The sequence below is a fragment of the Chanodichthys erythropterus genome, chromosome 12 (genome assembly GCF_024489055.1).
Source record: "Chanodichthys erythropterus isolate Z2021 chromosome 12, ASM2448905v1, whole genome shotgun sequence".
Classification (NCBI taxonomy): Eukaryota; Metazoa; Chordata; class Actinopteri; order Cypriniformes; family Xenocyprididae; genus Chanodichthys; species Chanodichthys erythropterus.
In genome coordinates, this window is record NC_090232.1 from 11,447,351 (window position 1) to 11,468,935 (window position 21,585).

The 21,585-nt window shown below is 36.3% G+C and overlaps 2 protein-coding genes across 2 annotated transcripts in view; both read right to left on the minus strand.

The window, feature by feature from the left end:
- The window catches only part of sdk1b (sidekick cell adhesion molecule 1b), a 296,151-nt gene that overhangs the window by 221,028 nt on the left and 53,538 nt on the right, over positions 1 to 21,585 (minus strand). The window lies entirely within an intron of this gene.
- LOC137033126 (transcription factor Adf-1-like) lies at positions 10,678 to 12,295 on the minus strand. The gene is made up of 3 exons (XM_067405263.1): positions 12,133 to 12,295; positions 11,641 to 11,822; positions 10,678 to 11,457 (listed from the first exon to the last, which is right to left on the minus strand). Exons 1-3 carry the CDS (start codon positions 12,281 to 12,283, stop codon positions 10,981 to 10,983), a joined length of 810 nt encoding a protein of 269 aa, XP_067261364.1. The 5' UTR covers positions 12,284 to 12,295; the 3' UTR covers positions 10,678 to 10,980.

The window sequence follows — 21,585 nt, forward strand, 5'->3', positions numbered from 1 at the left end:
CAGAAGAGAAGAAACTGTTGAATAAAGTCATTATTTTGGTTTTGTATTAGTGCACAAAAAAGTACTCTTGTCACTTCATAAAATTAAGGTTGAACCACTGCAGTCACATGGACTATTTTAACTATGTCTTTAGTATGTTTCTGGGCCTTGAAAGTGGTAGTTAAATTGTTGTCTATAGAGGAGTCAGATACCTCTCGGATTTCATCAAAAATATCGTAATTTGTGCTCTGAAGATGAACGAAGGTCTTACAGGTGTGGAACGACATGAGGGTGATTAATTAATGACAGAATTTAATATTTGGATGAACTTACCCTTTAAAGTCTGTAATTTCTGCATGAACAACACCAAGTAGAAACTGCAATATTTTGCTGTTATATTACTACCATATTAGCATGAATGGATCAAGAATATCAAAAATTCATCAGAAACAGTATATCGTTTGATCACCTTTGATATACTATGTTTAACATACTATGATTTTGGATGTTCTCATCCTATTCTTGCATACTTCAAAGTACAAATAGTATGCAAATTGTGATGCAGCCCATGTCCACAGGAAGTCTCAGTTCCATGATGGACAGATGGTAAAGGGTTGTGCCCTGAGTCTGATCAGGTCCCCCACTATGAGGTCATCACACCTGCTACTGCGATAATGTCATCAGCAGGGGACAAACCCCACTGGAGCCATTATACCAACCTCTCTCCATCTGCTTTGTTAGAATGAGCTGCGACACACAAACCACACACACACAAAGACAAAGAAATATCACAAAGCCACACTGAACAACATGCTCCCACTTGTTTTTCTTCCGTGAGATGCAACATGATTCCCTCATGGGACACAAGCTGTCGACTTTGTTAGTTTAGATGGTGTTTTACGACGTTTGGGGTACGCAGATACACTCATACACACACACCTGTGGAGCTTGTGATTGTGCTGTCACTCCCTGTATGCATTCAAAGGTTAGCAACTGCTGTGTAAATATAAACAGCCATGAAATTTGCTTAGATCAAAATTAATATCTGACAGAGCAATATAATATTAATTATAGTCATGTCTGACAGTACTTCTAAGCTCTAGTCTTCAACAATAATCTTCAACGATTAGCATATTGCCAATATATATGTCACGTGTTGCATCAGTTTTGGTTTTGTTTTCTGTCAGTATGTTTTATAACCTATTTTCCTGTGTTGTTTTGTTCTCTTTTTCCTGCCACTAATCAGTTGTCATGGACACACATTCAAGATCACACCTGTTATTCATCATTGTATTAATCATTGGTTAATCATCATTGTATATACATACATATACTTATACATATATACCTATATACATATACATACATATATATATATATATATATATATATATATATATATATATATATATATATATATATATATATATATATATATATATATATATATATATATATATATACACACACACACACACACATTATTTTTGTTACACACACGCACACAAAAAAAATCACACATGTTTGTAACAATACAGTAAGGAAGCCTGTTTACCAAATCAAAGTAAAAAATTGTGTACAAGTTTCAGTTGTGACAAAAATTAAGAAATAAACTTCTAATAAATAAAGTCTAGGATATAAAGTCACAATTAAATGAAATCGTCACAGTTATTTTTTATTTATTTTTTATTTATTATCTGAGGCAGACAGGATTTTATATGCAAATGAGGAAATGATGACAGAATCTTCATTTGGAACTGTTTCTTAATGCAAATAGTTTGTATGTATATAAAAGATGCTGATAGATTATGCATGTTTGCATGCACTAATTTCCTTCAATTGGAATTAATTCAATTTCAGATTCTGAAAGTTCAGTTTATATGAACCCTAAACGTTTATATGAACTGTAAACATCCAGTTAAAGGTGCTCTAAGTGATGTCACATGTTTTTAGGCCAAAACATTTTTTGTCACATACAGCAAACATCTCCCCACTATCCGCTAGCTGCCTGTCCCCTGAACACACTGTAAAAAACGCGGTCTCTGTAGTCGCCACAAGCTCCGAAAACGGCAACAAAAACAAACTGGTGCAGCCTGGACCACGAATCATAATAAACATGCTCCAGCCAATAAAAGACAAGAATGATTTTAAATGCGCGTTCATGACTGTTTCAGGAAGCACGGAGGGGAGGGTCTAGCTAGCCTCTGTTTTGTTTGACAACACTTCGAACGTCAACAGGAAGTTACTCCTCGCTTAGAGAATGTAAGGAGAGCTTTTTTTTTTAGCAAACATTTAGAAAATATTCTCTCTTCTACTGACCAGTTCGTCTAAGACGTGAGATGTAAATAAACATACGAACAATCGCAAGACATAAGTTTTGTCAACATATGCATCATGGCAATGTGCATTTGCACAAGATATTTTTGAATCCGATTGAGAAAATAGATTCAAGTGTTTAAATATTTTTTTCTTGTTGATCTGATTATTTCAGGTCTACACCACTCCTTTCAATCTGAAATGTAATTCAAATCAAGCTCAATTGGCTTGATTGAGTTGTTTACGTAAAGGTTTTCAGTCCGATTGAGCCGTCAATCCGATCATTAACAGATTATTTGTGTGCATGTAATAACCCTAGATATTATGACATGTTTGTCTCTCTTGACACATAATCAAGAAACATGAAAACAAATTTCTAACTATAAATAAATATACCAACATGTGTTTTTCATCAACGCTGTAAACTATCCCTTGATAACGTAGCTTAAGTTAACAGTGGTTGACAGATTTTGCTACAGAAATGAGTAGCATATGGTGCGACAGTAGTAGGTTTTCAACAGACAATTTGGTGGTGAAATGGCCCATGCTCAACCACTTAACAGATTTCTGAAGGACACAGAGGACCAGGAGGTGTTGTGCTCTAACCTTTTTTTTTTTTTTTTTTGAAAATTGCCCTTTTTCAGATCTCCAGTATGAAAAAAGTATCAATTGTATTCATTCAAAAATACCTTTTTTGTAACTTTTTGTACTTTTAAAGCCTAGAGGACAATTTTCTGCGTTCAAGTGAAGTTAAGTGATTATTATTATTATTTTAGGTCAGTCTGTTGCCTGATTAAAATGTGCATTCAATCAGGTAACATACTGACCTAAAATTAAAATATATATATATATATATATATATATATATATATATATATATATATATATATATATATATATATATATATATTTAGACAGGAGTTGGCAGCACATGGAATGAGTTGTTGAATGGTAAACTGAGAAGAGGATCTAATCCTGGATTTGTCTTTCCCCACACTGCTCTTTTGCCATATTTTTCCTTTCCTTTAGCTTGCCCCTCACTCCCTTTTTAAGATGAATCAATCAGATGAATGATTAACACATACACACGCATGCCACGAATGAAGCCGCTGATTGTGGTAAATCATGATTACAGTGAGAGGCAATTCCCCCGATTCTGGCAAGCACTTCTAATGTGGAAAAAACGTGTCCAAGGGGAGGGAGAGAGCGAGACAGAGAGAGACGTAAACACAGTGAATACCGGTATAGGACCTGACAGGCTTACACCTCGCACCAATTATCCATTTCTCCCAGTATCTCTAACGGTAGTCTCACCATGCTGCCCTCTCCCCTTTCCAAGTAGCTGTGTCTTTCCCTCTGTCTTTTACATTCCGCTTCAGCTTGCAGGAAAATAAAACTGCTAATCCTACTGACGTTAAACTACTGACATAACACAGCTGGTCTTTCTGCTATATATTTACCCTCAACTTTTCCTTCAGATCCCTTTCCCCCCTCCCATCTTCCTTTCCTTTTCTAGAGGGAAAATCTACACCGAGCACGTGGCACATATCCAGTTCCATAACCTCATTTTCCTGGATTTCTGGACTGTGAACCATGAATAGAGAAATGTTCTTTTTTTCTTCCCAATTTTGGAAAAGGGAGGGTTGGAGTCTGCTAAAGACGAACCAGTCAGCGCCTGAGTGCAGTAATAGTTTCATTAAATGTGGAAAGTGGAGGCAGGGTCAGACAGTGGTGTTACATAGAGTATGTCTGGGTTAGACTCATTCATTTACTCTTCTACAGGTACAGCATCCAGCAAAATTTAACCCATTCCAAGATGGGGATGTCAAAAAACTGATGCCATATAATTCCTTCTAAGCTGACATATGTATTTGTGGGAATGGACAAACGCACCATCTTGGCAAGCTATTAATGTTTGTCTAAGTGGAAATAAACAAGTAGCACAGAAAATCAGATGTGTATCAAAATATCAGATCTGTCAATTAGGCTTTGCAGTGTGAATGCAGCCTAATAGACCTGTCAATATCAATCATATTGTTAACAATATTAACAATATGTGTGCAATAATGAATAATGATGGCATTTATTGTGTGTTTATACATATTTATACATATGTGTAGGAATTTTAAGGTATTAATCGTTTTTTTTTTTTTTTTTTTTGTATTGCCAATGTGTGAACAGCTTATAATGACACTTAAAAAACAACTGAATTCCTAGGTTGTCTAAGCCTGTCGAATGACTTTTATGTGAAGGACTCAGGACGTTTTTGCCAGGAAAATAAAAAGGACTCTTTTCCCTTCAATGACACATGAAATGAATACTTATACAATGTTCAGGATAGTGCCGAAAGAGCCATTCTGCAATGTCAATGTGTCATGCAAAAAAAAGGGATTCATTCAAACTATAGTCTCACATAGCCAGACCTATATAGTCACATCTCTATGATCAGGTGCTTTCTTTACTGCTGTTTTCTCACCGCTATCATTTTTGTTGTGTGTTTATTTTATTATTAAGGGGAAAGCAGCAAGCATTTGTTTACATACTCATCTAAACATCATTCTCAGCAGCGTGGATGGCGTCTGGATGTTCGTTAACAGTATATCCAAGGTATTTCCAACTTCTTTTTACTTCTAAGCAAAGAACAAAAAAGAACTTCGCCATGAGTAAATTGGCACATTGAATCACATTCAGTCTCTTGTATGTTATGTGAACACGAGTGTGAGCATGAGCCATAAGTTGCTGGCTGCAGTTCACTTAATGCTAAAAACAAGGGTTTTCCGAATTCTATATATAGATTTTTTTCCCCGTTCCTCATCCAACTTGTTCTTTCCTTGCTGTCAATAATGAGATTATCATCATTAAAATCTCTTTTTAATGAATGAATGAATGAATGAATAAACAAACAAACATCAGTAATGCTGAGTACCAAATCAATTCTGTACCTGCTGTGCTGTCTGAATGGCAGGCTGTTATATAGAAATAGCCAATTCTTATTTTTTTATGGAATAATTATTTATTTATTTTAATCAGTGTGCCCTAGCAATCTTTAATCCTTTCTGCGGTACCTTCTCTGATGACACATTTACTGTACAAAATGTACAAAATCTAGTCCTGTCCTACATTTTTTTCTTGTTTGAGAAGGTGTTTCACTCAGATATGCATCACAATATGGAAGAAAAGACTATCACATCTTCAGTTTCATGGCGACTTGAAAGCTGACATATATATTTGTGGGAATGGACAAACGCACCATCTTGGCAAGGTATTAATGTTTGTCTAAGTGGAAATAAACAAGTAGCGCAGGAAATAAGATGTGTGTCAAAATATCAGATCTGTCAATTAGTCTTTGCAGTGTGAATGTAGCCTAATAGACCTGTCAATGTCAATCATATTGTTAACAATATTGACAAGAAAAGCAGAAAACTACATTCATGACTGAATACCTTCAGTATTTTTAAACCGCAATATGCTTTATTTATTTTCTGAGAGTCTGTTAAAGATATATATTTCTATATTTTATTCTGATAGATCTCTAATTTACTGAACAGTCAGTGCACAAGAACCTACAATGCCAAACTCAATGAGGCACAAGCGATGAAGAGTTTTCTGCTTTAATATAGTACAGCTCCCCACAAATATAAAGTATTTTAGATTCATGTGTAACTACTGAGACAAATCAGACACAATTATTTGTTATATTAAACAAATAATTGTTTAAAACTTACTTTGGGGCCTGTCAGCCTTAGTTTTATTGCCCTGAAGTACAAACCCGATTCCAAAAAAGTTGGGACACTGTACAATTTGTGAATAAAAACAGAATGCAATGATGTGGAAGTTTCAAATTTCAATATTTTATTCAGAATACAACATAGATGACATATCAATTGTTTAAACTGAGAAAATGTATCATTTTAAGGGAAAAATAAGTTGATTTTAAATTTCATGGCATCAACACATCTCAAAAAAGTTGGGACAAGGCCATGTTTACCACTGTGTGGTATCCCCTCTTCTTTTTATAACGGTCTGCAAACATATGGGGACTGAGGAGACAAGTTGCTCAAGTTTAGGAATAGGAATGTTGTCCCATTCTTGTCTAATGCAGGCTTCTAGTTGCTCAACTGTCTTAGGTCTTCTTTGTCGCATCTTCATCTTTATGATGCGCCAAATGTTTTCTATGGGTGAAAGATCTGGACTGCAGGCTGGCCATTTCAGTACCCGGATCCTTCTACGCAGCCATGATGTTGTAATTGATGCAGTATGTGGTCTGGCATTGTCATGTTGGAAAATGCAAGGTCTTCCCTGAAAGAGACAATGTCTGGATGGGAGCATATGTTGTTCTAGAACTTGGATATACCTTTCAGCATTGATGGTGCCTTTCCAGATGTGTAAGCTGCCCATGCCACATGCACTCATGCAACCCCATACCATCAGAGATGCAGGCTTCTGAACTGAGTGCTGATAACAACTTGGGTTGTCCTTGTCCTCTTTAGTCCGGATGACATGGCGTCCCAGTTTTCCAAAAAGAACTTCAAATTTTGATTTGTCTGACCACAGAACAGTTTTCCAATTTGCCACAGTCCATTTTAAATGAGCCTTGGCCCAGAGAAAACGCCTGCGCTGCTGGATCATGTTTAGATATGGCTTCTTTTTTGACCTATAGAGTTTTAGCCGGCAACGGCGAATGGCACGGTGGATTGTGTTCACCGACAATGTTTTCTGGAAGTATTCCTGAGCCAATGTTGTGATTTGAATCTTTGCATGATATTATGCACTGTAGATGATGATAACTTCAAACTCTTTGCAATTTTTCTCTGAGAAACTCCTTTCTGATATTGCTCCACTATTTTTTGCCGCAGCATTGGGGGAATTGGTGATCCTCTGCCCATCTTGACTTCTGAGAGACAATGACACTCTGAGATGCTCTTTTTATACCCAATCATGTTGCCAATTGACTTAATGAGTTGCAAATTGGTCCTCCAGCTGTTCCTTATATGTACATTTAACTTTTCTGGTCTCTTATTGCTACCTGTCCCAACTTTTTTACTATCTATATTCTATTGTGAATAAAATATAAGTTTATGAGATTTTTAAATTATTGCATTCCTTTTTTATTCACAATATGTACAGTGTCCCAACTTTTTTGGAATCGGGTTTGTATGTGTGTGCCATGTGGAAAATCAGAAACAAAGAGACACAGAAAACCTGCATCTTTCCAGCATTTTTCCCACAGAACACAGACTTTCCTGCATTAATTTATAGACAGACTGTTCTATAAATTAACATGCACATCCCCAGGAAATGGTATACATTATTACTGTTGTTGTTGTATTCACATGTTTTATGATACATTTAAGGTAACTTCAATTATGCCCTGTTTACTGTCTATGGGTTTGTATTGAGAAGATTTAAATGCTTGTGTATACGATATGTTGATACATGTGTAACACATCAGTATTACAAGAATCTTTAATAGTTCCTCTTCAACAGCTCAGCCATTTTAATTACGCTCGGTCATAAAGCCCCCATAGAGGAATTTTGCCGCTCGGAGATCCTACCCATTTCATTGGTCAGGTCAACCCTTAGGCGTGTGACTTCTCCCAGAGCTTAAAGCCAGCACGCAATGCTCCTCCCTCTCTCTCTCTTACTTCTCCGACAACACAGCGACTACAGGGGCTGCCTGTGGGCCTTTGGGCCTGGGCCTGCCCTGCCCCCAACCATGTGCTTGACTAGGAGAGGTAGAACTTTTCCCACTAAAGGCCGGAACACACCAAGCCGACGGCGACGAACTAGTGGCGACGAAAGCAGACTGCGGGGTCGGCTGGCGTCGGCTGGCGTCGGCAGCGTCTGGGTCCAAAGTTGCCCTGACACACCAAGCCGACGTTCGACAGCCGACGGCCAAATAGCACGTCCGTTCTGCGCCTGCGTGAGATGAAATGCCTTTCCATGCCAGCAGGTGGCAGTAGTTTGTGTTCGTTGCTATGGTTCGTTGCTAGGGAGACCGGAAGAGCTACAGGGATACAAAACATAAACAAAGGTGCATGAAAAACCAGTTCTCGCTCATCACATACGGATTCGTGTTATTTCAAAAATGTCCGACACGTTGCAAATGGCACTGGCTTTGTCAGCCCTTGGTCTTTTGCTTGTGGAAGAGGAAAAGAAGAAGCGGATGAGAAAAATACGGAGAAAGCGCACTAAATGGGTGAAACCATGGATACTCCAGAGACAGGCCCAAGGTGCTTTCCCGAACCTGTGTCGAGAGCTCGAGTTACAGGAAACTTGTGGTTTTAAAAATTTCGCTCGGCTTTTTCCCACTCAATTTCACATGTTAAAAGAACTTATTAGTCCAATCATACAGAGAACAAACACGAACTACCGGGATTGTATCTCCGTGGGGGAACGTCTGATGATTACACTACGGTTCTTGGCAACAGGTAAGGTTATTCGTTGTTTGAACATTTCATTAAAACACCTTTTCAGTTGTGTTTATTTTGGTGTATTATGAAGCATTATAAAAGTGAAAAGAATTTTATTATTTTGTATCCAGTTGTAGCCTACTTTAAAAAGACACAATGTATAAAACATTATTATGGTTGTTTGTAGCACAATGTCTTTAATAACTGATAAAAAAAATATTTGCTTTAATGTAGTGTAGTACAAATGCATTAAAAGTGTTAGATTTGACTCTGTAAAAGGTGTGGAAAATTAATAGTGGAGTTATGTGTTTGTAATCTTTGCAGGAGAAAGCTTCAAGAGCCTTTCTTACCAATTCCGGGTGGGAATGTCCACAATTCAGCAATTTGTTCCTGAAACCTGTGCAGCAATCTACCAAGTCTTAAAAGAGAAATACCTAAAGGTATACATGTATCTGTTTAATGTTTTTTGTTTTAGCCCAAAAATGAGCAATTTTTTTGATCTCTCAGATATTGTTTTAGGAGGCCTCTGATGTAGAAATTAAAGATTTTTCAGTTTTTTTACATTTTAATAAGGGTAATTTTAGGGTCTTATATTGTAGTAGATAAACTGAAAGAATAGACAGGATGGTAGACCATGTGTCGAGGGCAGAGATCTAAGTATTATCCATCAAATTATAATTTCAATGCAAATAAAATTCCACTACTACATTCAAACAATACAGTCTGGCTGGCCTATTATGCTCTCTACTTATCATACTAAAAGAACACATTCATCCCCCCAGAGCACTTACAGGTTCATATTCAAGACCATTCATAACTGACCATGTAACATGCAACAGCCATCTCCGCCACTAATCCAAAACATAAAGAGCCTAATGCTGACCTATAAACACTTCTTCAACCCAATAGCATTGTGAGGACGAACAATAGAACCCATTAACTATGTAAATGTGATCTTGAGAGAAAAAAACATTTGCAGGCATTTTTTTTTAAATTTTTGAAAGTGATGTTGTAATTCTGCAGAAGTGGGCTTTGCAGGGTTAATTCAAGAATGTCAAAATCACTGAGTTATTAATGGTCTGACGAGTTAAACTAATTTCTTTTAATTATATTGTTTTTTAGTGCCCAGACACAGTGGAAGAGTGGCAGCAAGTAGCCGTTGGATTCCAGAATCAGTGGCATTTCCCAAATTGCCTGGGTGCTCTGGATGGAAAGCACATTAACATTCGTCCCCCTCCAGGATCTGGATCTAAATTCTTCAACTACAAGCATACATTCTCAATAGTGCTTATGGCACTGGTAGACAGCAACTACAGATTTCTGTATGTTGATGTGGGCTGCAACGGGCGCATTTCAGATGGTGGAGTGTTTGGGGGATGCTCATTGCAGGATGCCTTGGAGAAAAGAACATCCAACATTCCTGCACCTGCACCACTTCCTGAATCAGACCAGCTGGCCCCTTACTGCATTGTGGCTGATGAGGCATTCCCCTTAAAGGAATACCTCATGAAGCCATACCCGAACCGCAAGCTGTCTGTAGAGCAACGCATATTCAATTACAGACTTTCGCGAGCTCGAAGGGTGGTTGAAAATGCATTTGGCATCCTGGCAAATCGTTTTCGCGTCCTACTAACCACCATTAATATTCAAAGCACTGCCAAAGTGGAGGACATTGTTTTGTCTTGCTGTGCTCTGCACAACTTTCTGCGCAAAGAGTGCTGTGAAGTGTACATGGCAGGAATCGACCAGGAAGAACAAGATCATGACACTGTCCCTGGAAGATGGAGAGAAGACCCTGGCCTACAGCAGGCCTCTCTGCCACGCACAACCAACAGTACAACACACGCCAAACAGCTCAGGGATAAACTGTGCCAGTACTTTAATTCGGACACCGGTGCAGTGCCCTTTCAGTGGGGCAAAATATAAGCATGTAGCAAACTTGTTTCTTTCCCCCTTGACCTTGGTTTATGTTTTATAACAATGGTGTGAATTTGCAAAATAAAGTTTATATTTTTACATCATTGTGTTTTGTGATTTTTTTTTTACATAAAGAACAGTGAAGTACCTTTTACACAAAGTCAGTGTTTTATTTTCAAATGTGCAAAAATAGCATTAAGGTAATTTACAGAAAAATATCAACAGTTGGTATTTAAAATAAATAAAATGTACAGAAATATAAACTTTGCATAAGTACTCTAATATAACGTACAACTAAGCGTGACATATTTACTAAATGCTACAATATCTGTTTACAATTTTGCTACATAAAAAATTACAAGTGTGTATACTGATTGGAAGATGCATCCAGTGCATGGTTGTGGCCCACTGAATATTTGAAAATGCAATTATCAACCTCATGCTGGAAATGTGGCAGTAGATGTGGTGGCAAATTCCGCATTCTGTGTTCAAGATTTTTGCAGTAAGCTGAGATGGCATCATTGGTGTTTTCCTGTGATGCCAACTTTTCCAGAGTTTTGCCGATGGTGCGCATCAAGTTTGTGGATTCCTCGCTGGAGGATTCGTCTTGCATCTTCCTGCGCTTCCCTGGAGGCTTTGGTTTTATGTTGGAGCTTTGCAAATGGTCCTTTCTCATGGCTGTGGACTCAGTTCCACAGATGGTGGATTCAGCCAAGGGTGTACTTGACCGTAGGTCAGCATCACTGAAGCTGGGGTCTTCATGGGTGCCAGTCCAGGTGTCACTGTTGGTACCATCTGAGGGTGAACAGGAATCACTATCAGCCGCAGGTTCCTTAAAAAACATAAGATACAAATGTGACAAGTTAATGTAATGGCTTGACTTAATATGCGGAGTTACTTGTGAATAGACTCTTTTAAAGAAGCACTTGCCATCTTACAAAAAGCAAAATGTTTATTTTATTCTGCAATTAAACAATAAATAAATAAATAAATATAAATATATTTGTTTATTTACCATGATCATTAGATTTGAAGTGCTCTCCTTCCTTTTTGTGTGAGGCTCTAGAAACTGCAGGCGGTTCAGGATCCATTGCTGCCTGCCAGTCTTCTGAGCTCCAGAACTTCCTGAGGGTCCTTGTTTCTTATAACGCATGTATTGGGTTCGCAATGAATCCCACCGCTTCTTGAGCTCTTTTTCTGAGGGACAAAGTAAAATTTTGTAAGCATTAAGTGTTATGGCTGCTTATTTTGTCACTTTAATGAGTATTTGTTATGCCAACAAATGTTACTTTTTGCTGTATTGTTAATTATATTATTAACAATTTGATTAACTTTAATATTATTATGAAATATGAGATGCTAGCACAGCACATATTAATTACTGTCTGTTTCCATAAACAAACTTAGTTTGGTACACACAAAACACTAAAATGGTTATATTAGTTTTACTATGGACTATTGAACAATTACAAACAAGCTTTCTCAATTGCCAAAAAGGAAATCTTACCTGATATGACGAGTTTATTTTCGATCTCACGCCACAGTTCAGCTTTCAGCACACGGTTGACATAACATTTTTCCGTAATGTCATACAAACCCGGCCTTTCCTGGATCATGTTGATCAATTCGTCTTCACTTGCCTCGTTCCAGATAGCCATGTCTTTCACGTACCTAAGGTAAACAATGTGTGTTCCCTCTTGACTTCGTCGTTTACTTGCTTCGTCACTTCCGTTTTTCTTTTCTCATGCACTGGTTCGCTAGCTGAACAGCCAATCAGAATGATCATATGGCCCGACGGCCCGACGAGGTCCAACGCCGATTCAACATTTCGAATCGGCCGAAACAAAGCCGACGAGGACCAACTTCAGCCGACGGTGCAGAACACACCGAGGAAACTTAGTCGGCCGACGAAGAAAAACTGCCCGACGGCCGACCGTCGGCTTGGTGTGTTCCGGCCTTAAGAGTCAAATTAACTTTTTCCTATAGCTCCATTTCCAGTCCCACTTCCGGTTCAACTCTATCATTGTTCATTTTCACCTACGTATGTGTGTGACCTGCGTGTATGTTATGTGTTTGTTAGTTTAGTTATGTGTTTGTGGGTTGGTTAATAAAGAATTTTGCACAATACATGTTTGGTTCTGACTCTGTCTGCAAATAAATTGCCTCTTAAGTGATTTAGATCCTGACTACGTGCTCTGAGTAGTACTGTACAATAAGAACGTTGCAGTTCCATAACCTGGAAATGAACATTTCTTAGAATTAATAAACAATCAACACTGAGTGTCCAATGGACGAACAGGTTAATTGATTGTAACATTAATCTTAATTTAGCTACATCCAGTTAATCCGATCAACTGATTTACATATTCATAATTAATCATAATCAATAATCATAATGAGTTATGAATGATTATTAATATTTCCGCTTTGAGTTAATTTGCTGCGCATGACTTGGACATCTCATCAACCCTATCAGCCTATCTGTGAACTTGCTACTGTGTCGGTCAAAGAGATGCATTAACAACAAAATGCAACTAAAAGAAAAATCCTATGTGTGACCATCTACTGAGATCCTAGAATAGCTTCCTAGTAATCTCCAAATCACATAAGATTTGTCACTTTCGTACTAAAGGTTTAGGTGCGGAAATGATTGATTGACCATAAAGTTTTATCATTAAAGGTTCTTAAGAAGTTTTGGAAAACCAATCCAAATTCAAGTTTGTATTCAAGTGAACATATCAAATCTATTGGGAAGAATAAAGGCTAGGCTTTAGAGAACATACAAACAGGTTTCTGTTTAAATATTCAAATCAAGTTTTCAACATGGACACTAGGTGCATTCCAAGTATTCAGAAAGCTGAGTATTCACAAATATCAACTTTCTGTTGATATTTGACTGCTTTCAACTCAATATCACTTAGTTTCAGACAGCAATAAAATATAATTTAGTATAAGATCCAAGTTTAGTTTTTAATAAATTAAACCACACAATGACATTCTGAAAAGTCAAATGCTCAAATGTTTTGACTGTGTTCATTAATTCAAAAGCCTTTGAAAGCTTTGAATACTTGCTGAGGTCTTGTGTCCAAAAAACATTTCAGTGGCATTTACTGTGAAAACTGAAATATACAACATTTTTTTCCGGTTCTCTCCTCTAATGGAAAAGTTGAAGAAAATGGGCAGTGTTCTAAATCTAGAGCCACTTCTGATCCCTTTCAATAAATGAATAAAGGATTATGGATTTGACGTACAGTATAAGAATATAAAAATCAAGGCTTGTATTGACAAAGATCTAAGTACAAAACAACAGTGCAAAGAGCCTTGCAAAAATAACTGGCTCTTTGTGGTCAGTTATGCATACAGCTAGACATCCTGACCTGTAAGTGTCTATCTTGAGTGCTGCATGTGTGGGAGGGAAAGTGTGAAAAGTCTAGGCAGACTTGTTCCACAAAGGAATCATATTCTTTAGGAGCTATATCAAAAAATGACCCATCACCAGGAGTGCAGACTGGACAGAACTTTTGAATCAAATTTATAATGATGTAATGAACTGTCCTGATGTAAAAATTCTAAATAAAGCACATAAAGGGATAATGTACACAGAAATTTTGATGTAGAAACATATTTCACTTAGAAATCACTAGTAAATTTCACAAAAAATTCACAACGGAAACAAGTAACACGTTGAATTAAACCTGAAAATTTGAAGTAGAAATATTGAAATAATATTTTCTTATAAAACATACTTTTATTTTCTTGTTAAACTCCAATAACTTTTGTCTTTTTTACAACTGCACATTTATTTAAAACAGTGAATCAATGTCATAAAATAAACCCTGACAGTGTCATCAGGACTCTTTTAATAAATTGATATTTAAATGCATATATTCTATATTTTTATCTTCAGAACTACATTAAAAATAAAGATAATTATTTATCTGATTATTATTCAACATCTGTTTCAACATCTAAATGCGGCATTCGATTATTGTTAATGTAATGTGTTAACAAGGTACACGTGTTAAATCTGCTTTGAATTGCACAATAAACATTAATGACTTTTTTGAGGTAGAACATCTAAAATAGCTCAAATAATGATAACAGAGAAGTTATTCAAGGAACTTAAGTTCCTTAAGATTGAAGACATTTGACATACACCAAATAAAACCCAGCATCTAGGTATTACCACCTTCTTTAAAGCAGACCTTTAAAGAAAACCTCTTGCTATCAAAGGCAATAAAAACCTCTCGCTATCAAAGTCAATATGGATTATGTTTAGTACAGGGAAGGTTAGTATCCTAGAATATGAACCCCGTACATCAATCCAATAGTAAACCCGTGACATCTTGTGAATAAAAAAAAAAAGTTATTTTAGATAAATACTTGAATAAAAACAATGTGTTATTAAATCTGAAAAAAATGTGGAATAGAATAAACAAGTATGTGATCAGCTAAAGACAAAAAACAAGGAAAACCTGACCACACCTCAACAGTCACCTGGCAAGTAAGTCCATTTTAATGTTGTTTTTTTTTTCTTCAACGCAGATGGTGCCGTGAGCTTGTGCAGCGCTGTTAGAAGCAATCCATGCATGAAATAAATATATTAGAAAACATAACATTTTTTAATTGTTTAAGGCCATTTCATGATTTTAAGCATCATACAATAACCAGCACCATTTCGAAAAAAATCACATCCCTGAAAAAAGGATGAGTGTTGTTCTTGAAAGCACCACATATTTTCATGCAGTTGGTTGTTTCACAAGCTCACCAGTCATTTACTTGGAGATCAGTTTTTCTGGTTTTTAATTACCTTGTTGACCACTCCTGATATTGAGGGTCGGCTTTTGAAAACGAATCTTTGAATTGAAGATTTTTCAATGAACAGTTCTAATAAGAGAGATTAGAAAACATCAGCGGTCTCACTTGTTAGATAATGTAAATAACATTGAACAAGCCACTTTCATAAAAATGTTTGAGTAAAAAGATCCGTAGACTAGATTTTAGGCATATGAGCAACAGGAATTTTGATTTATTATGTACTAGCATGGACTTCAAGCTAATTGAACTGTTTACAAAATGGCTACGAAAGAGACATTCTTAAACTGATTTCATTTTTCCTCAACTAACTGAAGTCCTACAGTCTCTAAAATGACATGAATACAGATAGTCAGATAATCATGGGATAGTAATAAATGTCTTTTACAACTTTAAATAGCTAGTAAGATAAAAGATTGCAGATTAGATGCATATTTAAGACAGTCACAGAGGATACGAGCACATCAAATGCATAAGTATTCACAGAAGAAGCCACAAATATCTCTATTGCACTCAAGAAAATTAAAAATATGCAGAAATGATGCATAAAACCTGGCACTGTATAATTCATGTAAAATCTGGTGCTATTCAGTAACATAATCCTTTAATTGCTTTGATTTATGTGAAAGCTCCTTTTTGGAGTACCAACAAAAAGGGTCTTTGCTAATCTACCATTTAACACAGACACACACACACACACAGAGCATACAGCATACAGACACCATGAAGAGAGTTTTGATATTAGCATCTTATACAGTATAAAAATGACCTGAATGCAGGATAAATACATAAAGAGAACTTTTACACAGGCCAAATCCACAGGAAAACATCTCACAGAAAAAATAATTTCTGATACATTTGGCCGAACGGGTAAAATACACTACACTAATTTAAAGCCTAAAACTTAATTAATAAAAACTGGATGCTAACCAAAGTGATATTTTAACTGTGCTGTATAAATCTATACATAGTACAACAGATCAGCCAAATTGATTTTAAAAAGCGGACCTCATTAGCATACATTTTCATTAGCATACATAAGTGTGGAAATGGAGACGGTGGGCAGTGGATAAAGCATGCCACTGATAAAGCTTAAGTTCAGTCTATGGAATTCTGAGTGTGTGTGTGTGTGTGTGTGTGTGTGTGTGTGTGTGTGTGTGTGTGTGTGTGTGTGTGTGTGTGTGTGTGTGTGTGTGTGTGTGTGTGTGTGTGTGTGTGTGTGTGTGTGAGAGAGAGACAGAGAGAGAGCGAGAGAGTAATCAGCCCATGAGAAGTTTAGAAGTAAAGAGGATTAGTTCCAAGTTGGAATTTCAGAGGACAAATTGGGAATTGGTGGGAGAGGAACTGGGAATTTAATAAAGAAAGGAATTTAAGAAGTGCTGCTTCATGACAATAGAGATTACACATGCAGTCGCTGGCATACACATTCAATGGTGGTGTGCGGTGGAAAAGTCTCACTGGTTGTTTTTAGTTCAATGCAAACTCAAACTCATGTCCCAGTTTCATTTGATGTTTACATGATATGGTTACAGTTATATGAGACACCATTTAACCAACACTGTGAACAATAAATCAATACTATAATGTTTTTGTATTTCACATATTCCATCCATTTTACCCATTCGCGTAAACTTGCAGACCGGTTGTGAACATGAAAGGCGGGCATTATCCCATTGGTAGGGTTATGGACTAATCAAAGCACAATGGAGGCACTTCCTTGCTTCATTTCATGTAATGGAAAAATGCAGGCAAAAAGTGAAGTGAGCATTTGTTGTGCACTCGCTTGTTTGTGAGGTTATTCTAGGGCTGCAAGATTAACAAAAATTAAGCCAAAATCATGATTTGGTGTAGTGCGATTATGTAATCACAAACTTGTAATCAAATAGATATATGTGCAGCATGTTTCATGGTGAAGTGCACAACCGTGATCAGAGCAGATTGATTGGTTCAGATATATATATATATATATATATATATATATATATATATATATATATATATATATATATATATATATATATATATATATATATAGTCACATTCATATGTTTATTGTCTTAATGTTTCATCAGTCAAAATGTCTTTGTGTTTTCTGCTGCAGCGATAGTTGGATGCTTTTGTGCATATAAGGGATTTCCTGGAATGTAATAAGCCTTATGAGTCTCACCTATGACGTTACAGATTTTCATCATAATAATTTAATATTTTATAATATAACTTTAGACCTTTCTAATTATTTACAGGAAAATTAAGCTGTATTTTCAAGTGCTCAACTAAAACAGATGGATTTTGTTTGGATTGTGATTAGTTATATTGAGCTATATAAACAAGAGGTGTTCCTGCAATCTGCTGTAATGACTGAGACAAATCAGACACAATTATTTGTCATAGTTAACCAATAAATAAAGCACTCTGGGGTCTGTCCCCCATCCCCCAAGAAGTTCTTAGTTACAAGTTTTATTGCACTAAAGAATGTGGTTGCCACATTGAGAGCAGAGAAGACACACAAAAAACGTGCACCTTTCCTGCATTATCCCCACATGACACAGACTCTCTTGCATTAATGTATAGACAGACTGTTCTATAAATGAACATGCACATCCCCAGGAAATGGTATCCATTATTACTGTGTACTATATTACACTCATTGTATTCACATGTTTTATGATAAGGTAACTTCAATTATGTCATGTTTAGTGTCTATGGGTTCGTATCGAGAAGATTTAAATGCTTGTGTATGTGGTATGTCCATACCTGTGCAACACATCAGTAGTACAAGAAACTTTAATAGTTCTTCTTCAGAAACTCAGCTAGTTAATCTTGCTCGGTGGTAAAAGCCCCGACAAGGGGGTGTGTTGTCAACCGGAAATACAACATCTTCATTGGTCCGGTCGACAACTAAGAGGTGTGACTTTGACCAGAGGTTAAAAGCCAGCGAAAAATGCCACTCCCTCTCTTTCCTTGCTTCTTGGACGACTGAACGTACCCCTCCTTGCTGCAGGCCTCTGCAGGCCTCGGCCTACAACCCAGCCATGTGCTCATCTATAAGTTGTTTCATAGTACTTCATCTAATGCAGAAGATATTGGCAACAATTTCGAACTGAATACTCAAGATTTCTCCTCAAGCCTGCAGACCCGATGCTTCTCAGCCTAAAGGCATCTTGCAAGTATCGAACATTTGAACACTAAACAGCAATTTACTATTGATGTCTAAAACTTACCTTTGTCAGCAAAGGTGTTTTATTACTGAGGAAACTGATAATTCTTTTCCAGACTGTCTTTGACTTTTTCCTTTAGCTCCATTAATGGTTCCACTTCCGGTTCAACTCTATCATTGCTCATTCTGTGTGACCTGCGTGTATGTTATGTGTTTGTTAGTTTAGTTATGTGTTTGTGAGTTAGTTAATAAAGAATTGTGCACAATACATGTTTGGTTCTGACTCCGTCTGCTAATAAATTGCCTCTTAAGTGATTTAGATCCTGACTACATGCTCTGAGTAGTACTGTACAATAAGAACGTTGCATTTCCATAACCTGGAAATGAACATTTCTTAGAACTAATAAACAATCAACACTGAGTGTCCTCTGGACGAACAGGTTAATTGATTGTAACATTAATCTTAATGTAGCTACATCCAGTTAATACGATCAACAGATTTACATATTCATAATTAATCATAATTAGTAATCATAATGAGTTATGAATAATTATTAATATTTCCCCTTTGAGTTAATTCGCTACACTGCCATTTTTGGCAAATAAAGAAAATGTTTGTCTGAAAACATTTCTTGCTAAGGTTTGTCATGACTGTTTAAGTGATGAACTGCACTACATGTGGTTGTTTTCAGAGATGGGTCATTCCATGTCAAATCAACCAAATTTGTAAACTTCCCAGGCTCAAATGTTTAATTTTGTAAATATTTTTGTCTGTATAAAGCCAAACATTAATACTAGTGATGAAAGCCAAAATATTATTTTTTTTTTTTTTTTACCTCAAGACTGCCTGTAACTCAAGAAAGTATTAAAGATATCTTAATATCCTTTTAGATTCTGGTTCTTAACAAACTTTCCTTTTAGTATCTTTATTTTATTTTTAAAAAGGCCCTCGATGGTTGAATTCCAGAGATATGGAGATCTTAATGTGGCTTCATTAGTAAATTAGTAAATTGTACTCATTTTCAGTGGTCAAAAAACAAATGTGGGTCACTTTGCACACAGCTGATACTTTTTTATTTTAAAGAGGAATATCTGAAGAACAAATAATGTTGAAACTAACAATGTATCTCATGTTTTTCTATCAACTCAGTTGTATAGAACATACCTGTCTGAGTGCCATGAATATTCCTTTTCCAAAGTTTGCACACATGTAACTCTAAAACTAATCAAGATATCTTGATATCCCTCTAGAGGCTTCCTTTCAAGGCTTATGGGTCAGCTCCATAAATATGGGATTCTTAAAGCAGCTCCATGTTCAAATTGTTGAATTTTACCCATTTTCAGTGATCAAAAACCAGCTTATTGCATTTAAAGAGGAACGTCTGAAGAATAAATACTGTTTAAACTAAATGTCTCTTGTTTCCCTCTATCAAAAGAATTGCATAAAACATAATTCCCTGAATACCAAAAATCCACTGAAAATGGTTAAGTCATGGCACATTAACTTGCTCTCAAAAGTGTATTTATAAGAATCCACAAATTAATCAGTTTTAGGGATATTTTGAAGATGGGATTTTGTTCATGCTTCTGAAACTACCAAGAGAGTTCAAATACGCAGTAACTAAAAACTGCTGGGTTAAATATGGACAAAACCAGGGATTGGGTTGTTTTCACCCAGCCATTTTTTTCAACCAATTTTGGATTTATTTTTTAGCCAGCAATATAGTAATATAGTAAAAGGCGTGTTTTTGCTCAAATTTGTGGGGTATTTTAAGCTGAAACTTGACCAGACCAGAGACTTATATTACATCATGTGAAAGAGGGCATAATAAGTGCCTTTTAACCCAACCTGCTGGGTTTGTCCATATTTTACCCAGCATTTTTTAGAGTGAACTACACGCTACCACATTGACATTCCTATATCTATGAGACTGAACCATATACAGCCTTAAAAATGAAGATTCCAAAAGAAATGTTTCATAAGAACAAGAATCTAAAATGACTTTAAGATATCTTTAACACTTTTAGACTTAAAAATGTTTGTTTTTGGCACTCAGAGAGGTATAATGTATTCAAATGTTTTGATAGTGGGAAACAAGATACATTTCTAGTTTCAGCGTTATTTGTTCTTCAGAAATTCTTCCTTAAACACAATAACTATCAGCTGTTCAAAAAGTTACCAGGATTTGGTTCTTAACCATTGAAAATGGGTAAAATTCAACAATTTGGGCATGGAGTCATATTTGGGTTACAATATCTATATAGGGCCTTTAAAATGAAGATTACACAAGAATAGTTTATTAAGAATGAGAATCTAGAAGGATATTAAGATACCTTAAATGCTTTTAGTAGGGGTGACCCTGAATAGTCGACGAATCCAAGCTTCGATAGGAGGAGCCGGATTCGACTACCAATCTCACAGTCGAATCTTCGCAGAGGTGTTATGAGAAGAGATATGGGGATGCTCAATATCTGATTTTACATAGATGTACCAGTTCTTTCCCAATAGGTTAATATACAGCCTATTATGATAATGCTGTAAATAAAAATGTTCCACATTGCCTTTCATTTCAGTTTAAAAAATAAAAAAAATCATGGTCAGTTTCGTCTATCACTTGACAGGCAGTTTGGTCGCTTTATTAGAAAGTTGTTTCTCTGTGCCGTGTGTGAGAGGAAATAAAAAGTTGTCTCGCGGGTATAGGCCTTACTTCATTTTTCGCGTCCCGCTCCATCTCGTACACAGCCTTTCAAATTAGCCTATTGTCCTTTGGCCTTGAGTGAGGAAAGCGCCCCCCCCCGCACAAATATATATGATTCGACTGTCAGTCAACTAGTCGAGGACACCCCTAGCTTTTAGAGTTACATGCATGCAAACTTTTGAAAAAGAATATTTATGGCACTCATGTATGTTCTATACAATTGAGTTGATAGAAAAACAAGAGATACATTTCTTGTTTTAACATTATTTGTTCTTTAGATATTCCTCTT